The 16,625-nt window shown below is 40.3% G+C and overlaps 2 protein-coding genes across 5 annotated transcripts in view; one reads left to right on the forward strand and one right to left on the reverse strand.

Moving 5' to 3' along the window:
• Positions 1-4,948, reverse strand: part of GRM1 (glutamate metabotropic receptor 1) — a 296,627-nt gene extending 291,679 nt beyond the window's left edge. The window contains exons 1-2 of one of the 4 annotated variants that reach the window (XM_050949474.1): positions 4,832-4,947; positions 2,634-3,519 (exon numbers count right to left, since the gene is read on the reverse strand). In XM_050949474.1, the coding sequence (XP_050805431.1) occupies positions 2,634-3,396 (763 nt within the window). In that variant the 5' untranslated portion in view covers positions 3,397-3,519; positions 4,832-4,947. Of the gene's footprint in view, positions 1-2,633; positions 3,520-4,362; positions 4,437-4,492; positions 4,581-4,831 lie in introns of those variants that run through there. The other 3 variants (XM_050949475.1, XM_050949476.1, XM_050949478.1) reach the window with 3 other exon arrangements.
• SHPRH (SNF2 histone linker PHD RING helicase) overlaps positions 1-16,625 on the forward strand; it is a 1,098,091-nt gene that overhangs the window by 927,492 nt on the left and 153,974 nt on the right. The gene's annotated exons all lie outside the window — the stretch shown is intronic.

Consider the following 16,625-nt stretch of genomic DNA (forward strand, 5'->3'; position numbering starts at 1 on the left):
CTGGTGCACTAGCCCTGCTCTGTGAGCTGGTGTGGAAGCAAATCTGGAGAAGCCCCTGTTCACAGGGACTGGTGCTGAGAGTGGCCCTTGTGTTGGTTATGCAAAGTAGGAAGGTGCTTTGCATGCCACAGGAATTGGGAAGGGGAAGAGGGAAGCGGTCTCATAATCTAGATTTCAGTTAATGCATAAGATTTTAAATTGTAAAGAAGTAAAGGCAACACTGTTCCTGAGCAGTAATTTTACCTTAAAAGGGTGAGGGAGGGAGGATTTTCATACTTCATAAATTGGTATTCTATAGTTCTTCTGGAAAAAAGCTCAACAAATATGTATGTACTAGTGCTACTAAATATAATTTATAATTTAATTGGATTGAGAGACAATCTTTAGAGGCAGTGTGTGTGTGTGTGTGTGTGTGTGTGTGTGCACGTGCAAAAGGGAGTAATGAAAGCTGAGTAATCTGAAAAATGATCCCTTGATACTGCAGAAAAATTTATCACATTGTGAAACAGAATTAGTTCAACATTTCCAAAAGTATCACCCTGGATATCAGAAAAATATCCTGCAAGAAACACTCCTTGTCAGTCAATAAGGTATTTCAAAAAGTGATAGCTAATTAAAAGTTCTCACATGTAATGAGTGAAATTGCTACCATGAAAAGTCTCCTATATCATGATTTTAAAAAACCCCAAAATAACAAATAACTTTAATAATCTATTCTCTTTCCCAAGAGGGAAGATAATTCCAAGTAATATTAATGGGTGTTACATATGCACATAGAAGTAGAATAGATCCCTGAGGGGCAGATCCACAAATGGTGTAAACTGGTGTAGCTCCAGTGAAATCAATGGAGCTATGACAACTTACACCAGATGAGAAGCTGCCACTTACTGTGTATTTTCACTCTGATCTGTCACAAAATATAATCATCCAAGAATTTTAATATCTCAGGTTCCACCCTGTACATCAATTTGTTTTTTCATCTGTGACAGGGCACAAAATGAACTGCAAATGTCAGGTCATTGTTCCCTGCTCTAACATTTTTCAGAATTGCAGCACTTTCATGTTTCATATGTCCAGGTTAATCCAATTCACCTTTGAATGTGACATTTGCAAGTCTTATTGATGATTTCTTTCTTTCCTGATGGCAATATATGTTTTAAAGTGTTTATGTTCGGCCAGATCTTTGAGCACAAAGTTGAATATTTAGTTCATTAATTTAAAGGGAATCATAAATCAGATTTACATATGAATTTACTTGGATAAATGTATTATCCTATGTGCTGCAATGAAAAAAAATCAGGTTTGTAATTTACTATGTAAAAAATTGGTGTTCAGCAGCATGATTGGACTATAGAAATGTCACAATATTGTATTGAAAGGGCTTTCCTTTTGTACAATTTAGCTGGTAATATAAATTTGATAGTATTTGACAAAAACAATGTTCTATCTATAAACCAGTGTTTCCAGTTTTAAATAGCATGATCTTACAATTCCTTCACTTACTAGTTTAAAGTTAATTAAACTTGTTGAATACAAATTGTCTCTATATACTACGATTTTTACTTCTGTTCATATAATAGTAATACTTTACTGAATATTAGAATGACATGCCTGTCAAATGGATGTCTATACACTTACTTCATTACAAAACATTTCTGTAAAATATATCAGAGCAATGCCTTCAGGATTCAGTCCTCTGTGTATAGTCCCAGAAATTATTGTATTAATACAGAACAGATATAATGCCAAATCCTGGAGCTCTTGTCAATGAGAGTTTTATCTGAGTGAGAACTGAATCAAAATTGAACATCAGTGACTGTTCTGCCTGAATAAAAGCTAACAACGCTACAGGATTTGTTTTATAAATAATCTGTTCACTTCATTACAGAACTGGCAGTCACGCCTTAAGAATGATTTTTATACCATTATTAACTTCAGCTCTAGATTCTCACATCAATTATCTTTTTAATTTGAAATGAGTGATCAGTCTAAATTGCAAGAAGAAGGAGAAATCTTTCCATGTATGAGAAGTAAAGGGACAGGGTCAAACCTAGAAGTCTTGGGTATGTCTAATTTTGCCACTGCTTTTCTTCTGAAGTTAAACAAGGTCTTATATTTAACCACATCCAGTCTGTCGCTTGAACACAAGTTGGGACACTATCTAACAATTTGTTCAGCGCTAACTTCCCTGGATGAAGAGAAACACTGTTCAGATCCCACAATGGTTGAGTAGGGGGGAGAGGGAGAGAAACTGCATTATTTCCATTTTAGTTTTTCAAGCAAGCTAGGTTACTAATAAAAAACAATTGTTGGTGTCTCTGGGGTGGAGTTGACTTGCCCAGGGAAACAATGCAAACAAATAGTCTAATTGTTTAAATTTAGAGTCAAGGTCTTGGTGTCTCCTTAGTGGAAAGTACTCCTCTACATTAGTCAGTTAGATGGTCGCTGCTGGTGACCTAGGAGCAAGAGAACCACGTAAATGACAAACTTGTGTAGCACACCATGCAGTGGTATTATAGTTGCTACCAGAAGCTCATGGCTGGCTCTCTGGGTATGGGGGAAAGAGCGTCTAAAAGGGGTAGGAAGAAAAATTGATTAGCCTGATTCTAGGTGCATTGCTTTTCCATACTTACCTTCTGTATGGACTGCGGATACATAGGTCCAGTTGTAGCGTTTGACTATGTCAAGCATGGCCCGGGCTTGCAGGGTGTCAGAAGGGACCACCCTCAAGAAGTATTTGTATAAAGTTTTGTCACTTAAGTCAATGCTCGTTGCAGAATAAGCGATCTGAGGGATATCAAAGAGCTGGAGCAGGTTTTGAACTTGGATAGCAACCGAGCTGGAGCCTGGACCAATCACCCCAGCAATGGGTTTTTTGGTCCTGCTCTGATGTTGGGGTAGAGAATCAGGCACACATCGACTAGTCCCATCTTTCTCATCTCTTATGGAGATCAGGGAGTCTCTTATAAACTCAATGCTCTGCTCGAGTGCTACTGAAGAGTGCCAGCAGGAATCTCTGATTTCACTGCCCAGCGTGATGTTGGGCAGCAGTACTGGGTCTGAGTTAATTTTATCCAAAGTGTGAAACATTGCTTCAACTCTCTGGATGCCATATTGCTCTCTGATCTCCCCACACTTCCTCTCTGGCACTTTCTCGGCCGGCGGTTGGTGATGGACTGAGAAGAGGGCACCTATAATGACATCTCCATCCATTCTGGCTACTGATCGCTGCGAGGAAGCTCCTGACAGCAGCATCTTCCTGCCAGTGTTTTTGGGGAGAATATCCATCTCCAGGAAGATAGCAGGGAAAAAGACTAGCACCACTCCAATCATTTTGTTACAGGATGTCATCCAAATGCAGGTTACAAATTTCATGGGCTCCTCCTGTCTGCACATTGTTGAAGGAAATACCAGCCTCTTGCCCGTCACTTGTCAAGTGTCTCTAAATCCCATTACAGCATAGGCTTAAACAAATGGCTCTCAGGTGCAAAAGGAGTCATCATAGTACTGAACTGTATCCTGTTGACATAGGAAGAAAGAATAACACACATTTGTTAAAGAAAACTGTGTCAGGGTAGCAATCAATAAAAATCAGTTTTATCTTAAAAGGGTTTGGAGAAATAAATATTTCTTTAAATGTGCACATCAGAAGAGGCTCTCAAATGTAAGTTTCAAGGAAGAATATATGCATAGACCCACGTGTGTATATACAGATGTGTTTAAGACAAAGAGGTTGCTGCCTGTACCTTTTAAACTAATGATAGAATAGCAGACAAGTTTTAAAACTTTTGTAAGCCAGTTAATCAGAAAAAAATCTTATCATTGCCTCAGTGGTCGCCATATCAGAAAGGAGGGGGGAGGGTTTACTTTACTCACTGTCATTTAAAAACATCATTTGGATGTGAACAATCCACTTTCAAAAAGAGAGAGAGAGAAATCTGCCTTCCCAGTGAAGGAAAATGTCATTTAAAGGTCAGAGTAGAAAAAAAACTCATTACAGCTTAGATTAACTTTTCGGGGTTTAAGGGGAAAATTCAACAAGAGACACAAATATGAAAGCCAGGGAAAATACATACAGTATTAGTTACTAAGGCAACCACAGATAAAGTAGTGGTGTGCTTTCTTGACACGCCTGCCTTCCCTGCAGACTTTGGGCACCCAGAGGTGTGGAGCCAGGCAATTCTAGTTGAAATAGTTTAATGCAGTTTAAAGGTGATCGGCTGCCGAGAGGGAAGGCAGGAGGTCTGACTTGCTGAGCTAGGCTTGGACCCCTCGTTGCAAGGCGAGGATGGCTCTGTTTTCAGCACCCAGGACAGCGCACAGGAGAGCCCGACCTCCCTACAACCCGCCCTGTCCCTTTACCTCCTGCCAGGGCGACTCGGCTTCCCCCTAAACTTCTCAGCATCTCTGTCTTTGTGGCTGCTACCGCAGCCAAGATCTCGCACGCTATCACAACCCCTCCCCCCAACACACAGACAGACAAACCCCCTACTTGCAGCAGCCCATCCTTCCCGAATGGCTTCTCGTGCCAGGATCAGGTCCGGGAGGAGGAAGCAGCGAGCCAGGGCTTCGCCCCTCGGGTCTCTCCCCCTTTGCTGAAGGATGGAGAGAAGGGCGCGAGGGAGAACGAGAGTGGGGAAGATGCTCTGAGGAGCCACCAGTCCCGATTCTCCCTCCTGATCCTACAGCCACACACAAGAGGCGTCTCAAACTGGCCGGAAAGCCAGACAGACCTGGAATGTGTCGCCTGGGTGTCTTTTGTCTGGATCTTTTATCTGCAGCGCTACACCTTAAATCTTGGTTTATTTGTAGGTTTAAACTTAAGACTTACCTGAATCAGTGAGACAGTTCGCTCCTTCCTTGGTCAAAGCAGTCATTGGCAGTTCTCCTGCGAACATGGGCTTTAGCACTGTTACAGTCAGATGGGAGGATATGGGCTGTACGCTAGTGCCCTCTTTCTTCAACACTGTTTTACCGCAAGAAAAAAAAAACAGGTCATTCAAGGCTCATCCATTATCTCATACATAAAGATCAGTCATTTCTCCCCCTCCTTAATTTCTTTAGCTATTGTCTGGTTATCAAGAAAAGAAATATAATCCAGAAAACAGCCTTGCTGGAGGGTTGTGTTTTGTCTGACTTTCAGCTACCGTAATTCATTACCTCCTTGTCACACAAACAAATAAAAACAGAGTATGATGCTGGGGGGGAAGGGGCTGATTGAAATGTATTTGATGTAGATAAATGTGAAAGTCTGACTCGTTTGGAAGGTTTCTTAATGTCTGCTGTTGAAATAAAAACTAGTGTACCAAGATAAATCAGAGGTAAAGAGAAAGAAATTGAGATTCCAGTTTTCAGGTCAAGATGAATCTAAATCAAGCACCTTAGAGTAATGTCAGATTAAAATAATGCCAGACTGAATAATCATAATTCGAACGACCGGCTTGCATCACCGCCACCAGTCTCGGGTGTTTTAGTTTACTGTGTGGAAGTTAAAGTTAGATCTCCATCCCTCTGGGAAGTCTATAGTCTGTGGAGGTTGGAATTTGTCCAGTTTTTTTTAAAAAAAAGACAAGGACAAGTATTTAACTACTGAACATTCAGAGACTATTTCCTGGTGAATACTGTTTCATAGGTTTCTCTTTCCTGTGTAATATTTGCTCTTTCCCATTGGCAGAACTGATTATGTACTATGCTGCTTAGTTATTTGTGAGACGCATTCATTATTAAAGACTTAATATAACATATAAATGCAACCACAACAAACCTTGGTACACACTTTTTACTATCACTTATGACAGTGGGGACAAATGAGTTTTATAAAATAATAACTGATTATATGCTGTGTTTCCAAATCAGGAGGTAATAAGTTAAAGAATGGCAGAATCCTTGAATGAGAGGCTCATGGGCTGCTTTCCCTTCCAGGTATATATGTACGGTTTCATGTGTGTGCCCATATAAGCGTATATATATACACACACTCTACATAATGGAGTCACCTGTATTCGAGTTTCAGAGTGGTAGCCATGTTAGTCTGTATTAGCAAAAACAACAAGGAGTCCTTGTGGCACCTTAGAGACTAATAAATTTATTTGGGCATAAGCTTTCATAAGTGGGTTTTAGCCCATGAAAGCTTATGCCCAAATAAATTTGTTAGTCTCTAAGGTGCCACAAGGATTCCTCGATGTTTTTTCTATTCGAGTTGCATTTAGACTTACACTTAAAAATAGGAATAAATTCCTTCTGTTTCACACTTAAATAATTCAATGTAGCCTCCAATTTTGGCACAATAGCCTTTCAAAAGACAACTGGTCTATTTATTTAACTATTTAAGGAAAATATTTACTACCACTAACTTTGTCAGAGGAAACACTTTAAAATGCTACCTGTTTTAAATATTCCCCCTCAACACTCCTTTGAGTTCCTCCAGCTGAACAATCAGAGACCCCGTAAATGCCAAACTTTCCACAGACACACATTGTGATAATATTTCAGACACAGACCATGCCTGAACCTCATACAAAGAGCCATTCCTCTAATTCAGGATACCTCGAGTCTCGCCAAGATTAGCCAATAGAACAGTCAAGTCTCATCACCCAGTTCTGTTCTTTGATGCTACCAGCCTTGCTTCCTGACTCACCAGTTCTATGCAGCACAGAGTCCCTGGGGAGGCAGGGAGGTGAGCTGGCCAGCAGGGAGGATGCATGGGGAACAGGGGTAGGTTTGGGCATATGGAAGAAATGGGGCTATGGAGGTGAGAGGAAAAGATATCTAGGATCTCTGAAGAAATGGAGGTTGAGTTGTCAGGGGCAAAAAAAGACAGCAGCTCTGGTGAACTCTTCTAGTGCCAGTGCCTCAGCACAGAGGTTCTCGGCTTTCTCCTACCCCAATCCCTCCACACAACCCTGGTTCCTTCCACCCAGCTCCCACAACCAAAAGCCTCTCCTCCCATAAACTTGCCACTCTTGAATATCTCCCCTCCCTCATCATGGGTCACTTACCTCTCTGGCTACCCCTACGTCACCACTCTTCAGATACCATCACCACCTCTTGGATACCATGGTGTCCATGTAGCAGCCCCGGGAGAGGAGCTGAATAGGACTACACAGCATTGTGGAGGGGCATGGGTGGTGAGTAAGGAAGCAGGAAGGGGCATTAGGGGTAGAGTGGTAATAGGGTGAATGGAGTTGTGCTGGTTTTGGATTTTTGTGGGGAAGTCTGAGAATTAATTTTTTACATTCCGAAATAGAAAGAAAGCAACAACAAAATTCCTGTAAAATGATTTTTTGGGTGGGGAAAAATTATTTGGGGTTGATCAAAATGTTTAATTTTAATGAAATTGAAAAATTTTCACTCCAATTTTGACTTTTTTATTTTATACTACATAGTATAAAATGTGAAACATTGAAACAAAAAGTCATTTCAAAAGGGAAAATCAAAATGTTCCATTCTGAAAAGGTCAAAGAGAACATTTTTCCCTTATCAGAATGCTCCTTTTTGACCTTTGTTTCAAAACAAAATTCTGTTGAAATCAACATTTTTCTGTGGAACTTTTTGAATTTATGAAACTGCATTTTCTCATAGCAAAATGTTCAGTTGGAAAATTTCTCACCAGCTCTGCTAGGAAGTAGAGTTGTGTGGGAGAATATTGGCTTGTGGTACACCTGGTTTGGAGGGGAAGAAGCTGAAAGGGGAGGAGCTTTGATCTGATGAACCCATATATGGTTTGTCAGCATGCAGCTCCTCCTATCGCCCGGTAAGAGAAATGTCAGATTCTGTTCCAGTTGTGTGTTTTCTCCAGATAACTCATCAGTGAGCTTTGGGGCTTATCTGGGTGGAGCAATGTTGCTAAAACTTTTGCCTCTGAGGATTGTTTATTTTTTAAGGAAAAGTCATTTCACATAACCTGCGTCAGTTAGAATCCACTCTAGTGATTATACGTCCATCTTTATTCTGGCGACCTACATTTTTTCCCTTGCGTTTTACATAAGCCACTATATGCATGCTAGAAGGTAAACTTTATAGATATTTCCTTGTAGTAGATCCTGAAATATTTGTATGTAAACAAAGGCTCATCGTCAACTAATAAAATTCAAACAGGATCCCCTCTTCCCAAGCAGGGATTGTAATCATCCAAATATATTTAATATGAGCAATATTCTCCTTTTTTCCTTTTGATAAAGCAAAGACATCTCCTATAGTTTTCATTATAAAAAATGAGGCTGCAGGCCTTTGTCCTCTCTTTCAATCAAATGGTCTTATATTTGAATTAATAACTGAGACCACATTACAACACATTTCATAATAAATGTGTTTGCTTCCAGCTATCTACTTTAATTACTATGTATTGAGCATTAATGGATCAATCCTGCTCTCTTATTATCTCCATATGTATAGCTCCAAAAGTCTCTGATTGTTCAGTGGTTCCTCAGACATGTAGATCCACTGAAGTCAAATGGGTCTATTGCATAAAAAAGGGGATGTAGATTTGGGCCCCACAAGTGGAACCTATAGTGTTATTTTGAGAGACTAGAAGCAATCTCCACTCAGAACTATAACTACACTCTCCTCCAAAGAGTTCATTTTTGATAGATCCATCTTTTAAACACATCTTTCCACAAAGATCCCCCAGAGGCTGAAAGTTTTTATTCCTATCCCTCAGACACCCTATTAGTCCTGTACAAAATCAAGGTATCATGAGCATATTCCTGAGCTTACTAAATTCCATATACTTTCTAAAATAAACAAAGCACGTATACCTCCTCAGAGATTCAGTCAGTGAGGAGCTGTCTGTCTAGTTGTGATTTTAAATATCTTTCATGTAAGCATGAGATCCAATCAATGCAAAATCTAGCAGTGACGAACTTCTTGTGGATTTTTTGACACTCTATAGGTATGTCTACACTATGGGATTATTCCGATTTTACATAAACTGGTTTTGTAAAACAGATTGTATAAAGTCGAGTGCATGCGACCACGCTAAGCACATTAATTCGGCAGTGTGCATCCATGTACCGAGGCTAGCATCGATTTCCAGAGCATTGCACTGTGGGTAGCTATCCTGTAGCTATCCCATAGTTCTCGCAGTCTCCCCCGCCCATTGGAATTCTGGGTTGAGATCCCAATGCAAAAACAGTGTCGCGGGTAATTCTGGGTAAATGTCGTCACTCAATCCTTCCTCCGTGAAAGCAACGGCAGACAATCATTTAGCGCCCTTTTTCCCTGGATTGCCCTGGCAGACGCCATAGCATGGCAACCATGGAGCCCATTTTGCCTTGTCACTGTCACCATATGTGTACTGGATGCTGCTGACAGACGCGGTACTGCAGTGCTACAAAGCAGCATTCATTTGCCTTTGCAAGGTAGCAGAGATGGTTACCATCCCTATTGCACCGTCTGCCATGCCATTGTAAATTGGTGATGAGATGATGGTTATCAGTCATTCTGTACCATCTGCTGCTGTCATGGGTGCTCCTGGCTGGCCTCGCTGAGGTCGGCCAGGGGTGCATGGACGAAAATGGGAATCACTCCCCGGGTCATTCCCTTCTTTATGTTTTGTCTAAAAATAGAGTCAGTCCTGCCTAGAATATGGGGCAAGTGTACTAGAGAATGAGAGAGCACAGCCACTCCATGTCAGAGCCCCAGAGATCCCACAGAAATGATGGCTGCATGCCATTCTAGGGAGTGCCCCTGCAACAACCCCATCCATTGCTTCCCTCCTCCCCCAACCCTCCTGGGCTACCATGGCAGTGTCCTCTCATTTGTGTGATGAAGTAATAAAGAATGCAGGAATAAGAAACACTGACTTTTTAGTGAGATAAAATGAGGGGGAGGAAGCCTCCAGCTGCTATAATAGTCCAGGCAGCACATTAAACAGTGGGGTGGGGGGAGAGAGGAGCCCAGCCTCCCACTGCTATGATAGTCCAGGCAGTACAGAATCTTTTCTTTAGACAGGAAAGGCGGGGGGGCTGATAGAGCTCAGCCTCCAGTTGCTATGATGAAGATGATTACCAGCCATTCTGTATCATCTGCCGGGGATGACCGAGAGTCATTCCCATTTTTACCCAGTCACCCCTGGCCGACCTCACCGAGGCCAGCCTGGAGCACTCATGGACTGATGATGACAATGGATAGCAGTCATATTGTACCGTCTGCCGTCAGGAAGGGGATGCTGGTGTTCAGTGCTGTAGCACCCCGTCTACCAGCAGCATGCAGTAGACATAGGGTGACATTGAAAAAAGGAGAGAAACTTTTTTTTCCCTTTTCTTTCGGGGGGGCAGAAGGGTGTAAATTGACGACATATACCCTGAAACACCCGGGAAAATGTTTTTGACCCTTCAGGCATTGGGAGCTCAGCCAAGAATGCAAATGCTTTTCAGAGACTGCGGGGACTATGGGATAGGTGGAGTCCTCAGTACCCCCTCCCTCCGTCCATAAGCGTCCATTTGATTCTTTGGCTTTCCGTTACTCTTGTCACATGGGACTGTGCTGTGGACTCTGTATCATAGCCTGGAGATTTTTTCAAATGCTTTGTCATTTCATCTTCTGTAAAGGAGCTGTGATAGAACAGATTTGTCTCCTCATACAGCAATCAGATCCAGTATCTCCCATACGGTCCATGCTGGAGCTCTTTTTGGATTTGGGACTGCATCGCCACCCGTGCTGATCAGAGCTCCACCCTGGGCAAACAGGAAATGAAATTCAAAAGTTCGCACGGCTTTTCCTGTCTACCTGGCCAGTGCAGCTGAGTTCAGATTGCTTTCCAGAGCGGTGACAGTGGTACACTGTGGGATACCGCCCGGAGGCCAATACCGTCGATTTGCGGTCACACTAACCCTAACCCAACATGGCAATGCCAATTTCAGTGCTACTCCTCTCATTGGGGAGGAGTACAGAAACTGGTTTAAAGAGCCCTTTATATTGATATAAAGGGCCTCGTTGGGTGGACGGGTGCAGCATTAAATCGGTTTAACGCTGCTGAATTCGGTTTAAAAAAGTAGTGTAGACCAGGCCTATGGGATACAGAGTCCATCAAGCACTGTTTCATTCACGTGTTCAGTAGTTTCAACCTCCAATTCTAATTATTGTTAACATTAACCAATAATTTAAGTTTATTTCCTTAGAAGTTTCTAAGATAAATTAGAAATGTTCTGCTGCTTCTTTAATTGTTTTATAACACTATGTGGGAGAAGAAGAAAAAAAACCCAACAGAATGGAAGTTCTTCATGTAGAATGTGAGAAGAAAGACTGGAACAAAGTGTGCCATGTGGCATTCCTCATAGTGAAAGGCAAGGAATCTCACAATCTGTTTATTTTTGACCAAGGCACACCATCTACACCATGACATGTCATATCCAAAAATCCAGCGTTCACTTCGCTGAGAGGCATGCCACTCGTCACCAAAAGCTGCACCCCAACTGTAAAATTTTAGTTTGATACAGTATATAGAATTTAGAGGATTTAATAGTAAATTCAACAGTTACAAATAGTATATGACAAAGGGGGTGACAATCTGGCTATCTAGTCCTAGATGAGGTTTCAAACCTTTTCTGTACTTTTTTTTTATGTATAACAGTGTACCTATGATGCCTTCTAGCCCAACATATGACACAATAGGTATAAAACATACTTATTTGCATTCAGTTGATGTATTTCATTTAATGATGATAAAACTTACTAGCCATAAAAAACCCTCAAACTTCCCCTTGAAATCATCTCTTCAGAATAAGCTGAAGTAAATAGATTGATATTCAGGTCGTGTGCCAACAAACTCAGGCTATGTCAAACTAAAGAGGAAAATGAATTTCAGAGTCAAGGCCCCTCCAGTTTCAGATGTGAGGAACCCTCCATTTAGAATGCCCATCACCCAGACAAAAAATCCAGGGACTGTCAGCTTGAACATCACAGCAAGGTTGAAATATGAAGAGAGAGAGAGAAAAAAGAGAGATTGAGAGAGAAGGTCTCTAAGGTATATAGGACCCAACCATAAAGCTCAAAACTCAGGCCAGATATTGAATACAGAAATTCACTGGAAGTAGGTAAAATCTGTGACGAACTAGTGTGAAGCATTGTGGAATAAGCAGTAGCTGAAATTTCTCAGTGGTTTTCAAGGCTAGTCCCATACAAAGCTCATTGCAGTAATCCATTCTGGAGGCAATTATGGCAAAATTTGCATCTGAGAAGAAAAAGTTGGAATGTTTCTGCAAAACGTAGATGGAAAAAAATATCATTGGTCACTGCTGATATTTGGTCTTCCACCAGGAGCCATGGATCCAATAGCGTCCCTAGATTACAAACCTTAACAACAAAAGGCATAAGTCCTTTAGGGCTAAACTGAGAGTTTACTCTCAACCCACAAGAAGGAGCAATATGTATCTGCAGTGTTCTAGGAGCAGACTTGGTACATACTATTTTTGGAAGTTTCTCCAATTTTCTGAAGTTTTTCCCGTGACTAATCTCAGTACAGAAGAGAACAGCTACATCAGGTATATAACAGCTTCTTCTCTGCAGCCTTCATTTCTCCACCATATTTAATATGTCACTTCTACATATTCCAGAAAAAATTAACAGAATAATAGAAGTTAGAGGCAGAAAAGACCTACAATCCGTTCCGTTGCCTGAGTAGGATTGTTTCACACACCAAAAAAGTAGAAGTATCAGTTTAGAACACCAAAAAGGTTCCCTTGAAAGGATTGGGCCTTTATCGTGCACTCTTTGGTTCCTAGGGAAACAACATTTATGAAGACATTTATAAATCTAAAAGGTGCAAAGTAATCTCTGGTAAATATAAGCACCCTAGAAACTTGTTGGCATTTATTATTTATTTTAGTTCATTATATACATAGCACAATGTGCAAGACACTTTGTAGCTGTACAGGTACTTCTGCTTCAGATTGTTTGCAATAGCAAACAAAGGATGGGTTTGACAAAGACCAGTATGATTGAATGTTGATGTTGTATTGAAGTGGCCTCATTCTCCACTGTATTCATTTGCACCTGTCCAAAATGGGTGCAAAGTGGGTCTAAAAGCCTGCTAAATCAGGATAGTAACATTTTAGACCCAGTTTGTACTTGCTATGCATAGGTGAAGTGACTATGCTGAGGGCTGGGCAGTAGAGAATCAGGCCTATTGTGGTAATTACATGTTCGTTATTTTGATTGTTTTTAATGTAAGTGCTTTTGACTGGATAATACTTCACTGCAAGGATTACTGGGATCTATAAACTTCACGAAAGAAGTGCATTTTAAGGAGGAACTTGAACGGGAAGCAGCATAACAGAGTGGGTCAAGGATTCCAGGCAGAGGGAGCTGAATGGAAAACTATACGAAAGAGGGTGGGAGGACACAAAATGGGATCTTTAGACATGCTTACATGCCAGGGCCTTTCCCTGTGTAATGCTGTCTTGCCTGGATTGTGGCACTGAGCACTCTAAAAGCAAAGGAAGTGAGTCTGATGGGGAGGGGACAGAGATGGATGGGGAGTGAGTGGCACCTTGAATCCACATTCCTATTTACCTGTGAGCAGAGATGGCTGGCCATCATAGGGGAGGATGCTGTACCTTGAAAAGAGGTGTTGCAAAATACTCCAGCCTAAAAGAAAAGAGGACACAACTGTGCCTTTCTAAGGGACAATTTCTTCACAGGCTGCATTTGGAGCTGTGCAATGTATGCACTGTCCCTTACTCTGGGCTGAGCCTAATGGCTCAATCTACCTGACAAAGAGCAAGCAAGCATGAAATACAACATAGATATTAGCATAAGTACAGTATAATAACCACAAATGAAGATATACAGAATAAAGTTGCTAACATTCAGAAATGGCCTCAAAGTTTGCAATTCAAATTTTGCACCTACAACTATATGCAGCCATGAGTTATAGCATTTATAACTAATTACCTGATTTGCTGGTGCAGTCAAATAGACGTATAAAAAAAATTGCATCCAGAAAATTAAAGATTTGATTGAGGTCCTTTTAAAAATTAGGTTTAACATGTTATAACAAGTACTTGTTAAAATATGTGCATTTTACATCTTAAGTAGTCTAACAGAAACATGAAAAAATCCTTGTTTATTTTTATTATTTATTTTGTTTATGGTCTTCATGCAGAGCAGTCTTGATGACAGAAACTTCACTCAAATTGTCACTTAGACTTTCTACCTAGGATAAGCAGTTTTTGAAGTATTTTATTACCTCATCTTATATCAGATTTACAATTCTTTTTTTCCTTCTGTACTTACTATGTGCTACAATAGTATGAGAAATGCAGAGACTGACTCTTCCTGGTGACTTCAACCTTCATGGAGATGATCACTCTTTTGAGGCAGCTCAGAATTTCCTAGCCATCATGACCACCATGGGCCTGTCTGAGGTAGCTAATGGCTTAACTCAGACAGATGGTCATACTTAAGATCTAATTTTTAGATTTGGACTGGTGATTAGGCAACTGGATCTTAAACCTGTGTCTTGGACCAACCATTACCTCCTTTGCTTTTAGGTTGAGGCTCCTCTCTGCTGTCAGAGTGAGGAATACATTGATGGTCTGCTCTTGACGATTAATGGAACCAGAAAGGTTTCAGAGTAGCCAAGCAAACTTTTTGGGAGTAATAATTTGTTTACCAAACAATGCAATTTTGGGTGAACCAAAACTATTCATGAATTCATGTGAATCTCACTGAAGAATTTTAACCAAGCTGAAAAAGTCAAAATGTTATGGTTATGTCTAAATGAAATGTTTCATTTTGATCCAGCAAAGTTTGTTTAGATTTTCAGGCATTTAGACAAAAGAAAAGGATTCACAAAATGTCAGCAGAAGCAAGAGGAGGTGATGGTGTTGGATGATAATGATTGATGAAGAAGAAGTAGATCTGATTTTCAGAGGGCAGGTATGCAGTAGTTTCTGTAAATCAGGGCCCTTTAGGGTGTCTCAAGTTGGACATTCAAAAAATGAGGCACCTAAAATAATTGATACCTTTTGAAAATCTTGTTCAGTAGCTCTAGCAATGGGTTTGATCTGTAAAACCTCAAAAAGAAAGGAGAATGGAAATTAATAAAGGGCAAACAAAGAAAAATACCACACATGGGCACATTTAAAGACCAGTTTTTCAGTCTGTGTGTATAAACGATTAACAATAACTGATGAGATATTTGTGCACACTTTACCTGGTTAGCAATGGATAAAGTGAAGGGAACAGTAAATGGCATTAATATTACCCTGTTAACCTAAGCGGTTGCCCCAAATGAAACATACAATCAAAACAGTTCCAACACTGAATAAACAGAATTTATTCAAAGGCAAACGTCTAAAGTCATTCATGCACTTGGTTGTGCTTTATACAAAATAGAGCTCACTCAAGTGTATTGGATTAAAGCTACATGGTCTGATAGTTTGCTAATTACTAGTAATATGAGTATGGGAGACCCTCTAGCACATGCCAGTGCAGTGATACCATTTTTCTTATTTTTAATCTAGAGGCAATTTTCTTAGTAGCTACAACCTGTGTTTAAATTTTTTTTCTGGTAACAGCTTCTAAGAAGCCTCTGTTTCATCAGCATTGTAAATCTGCTCTGACAGCAAATCTTCACTTTTTAAATTAACCCAGCCAAAGTACCTAAATGGTTCAACTGGGTTGGTAGCAGTTGACAGTCACTACAACAATGGACAGCTGCTGAATTACTTGTCTATATTTAAATATGTTCAGCCAACACACATTAGCCAAAAATGTCTTCATCATTCATATCATTGTGCTTTTTGTTTTCAAATTGTACCTGCAGTTGGTGTGTCTTTATTCCACAGGTAAATTGGCTTGTTCAAAGATTCATCTCCAAATATTTATAGTTTTCTTTTTTCCTAAACTGGAATCACTGTTGACAGAGTAAACACATTCATGTATCTCTTTCTTTATGCTATACTTTGCTTAATATTATACATTCTCACCTCAAAACACAGAAACACTTTACACAATTTTATCCCTAAGTACTCCATGACCTGTGTGCCTTATGTGACCTATGCTGAGTCCATTCTATAGCAAGACCTATGCTGACTCCTGTTTTGCTGCCACCTAAAAACAAATAAAACAATGACAAAGCATATTCCTAATTCAGGAAAGCAATTAAGCATGTGCTTAACTCCATTCCTGTTCCACAAAGGTCTTAAGTACGTGCCATCACAATGTTCTTTTTATGAAAGGGGGTGGGGTGGAAGATAGGAGGGGAGAAAACTGCAATTTTTGTTTTTATTTGGTCACTGCTAATGCAGCAAAAGCCTCATGAATACAGAAAAAAACATTTCTGCACACCAAATACTCAAATACAATACAGCTGTATCTGGGGAAAGCTGCATATATTTTCCATGCACTGAGCCTATGTTTTCCACTACTGCTCATATTTTCTAACTGAAGATCCCCAAAGGTGAAGAGAGAGAAAGAGAGACGGGGAGAGATAGAGGGAGGTGTTGTCTTGTTTGCTGCTGCAGGAAAAGTTGATGCTTGTATGGCCAAGGTATATGCTGGATTCTTGAAGATTCAGAGTGCATATATGAATATACAGCTATATAAATTCTAAAGGTGGTATTATAAAGGAAAGGACTAACAGGAGACTTAACATTCTAGGTTATAAATTAGGGTGTTTA

The sequence above is a fragment of the Gopherus flavomarginatus genome, chromosome 4 (assembly GCF_025201925.1).
Source record: "Gopherus flavomarginatus isolate rGopFla2 chromosome 4, rGopFla2.mat.asm, whole genome shotgun sequence".
NCBI lineage: Eukaryota > Metazoa > Chordata > Testudines > Testudinidae > Gopherus > Gopherus flavomarginatus.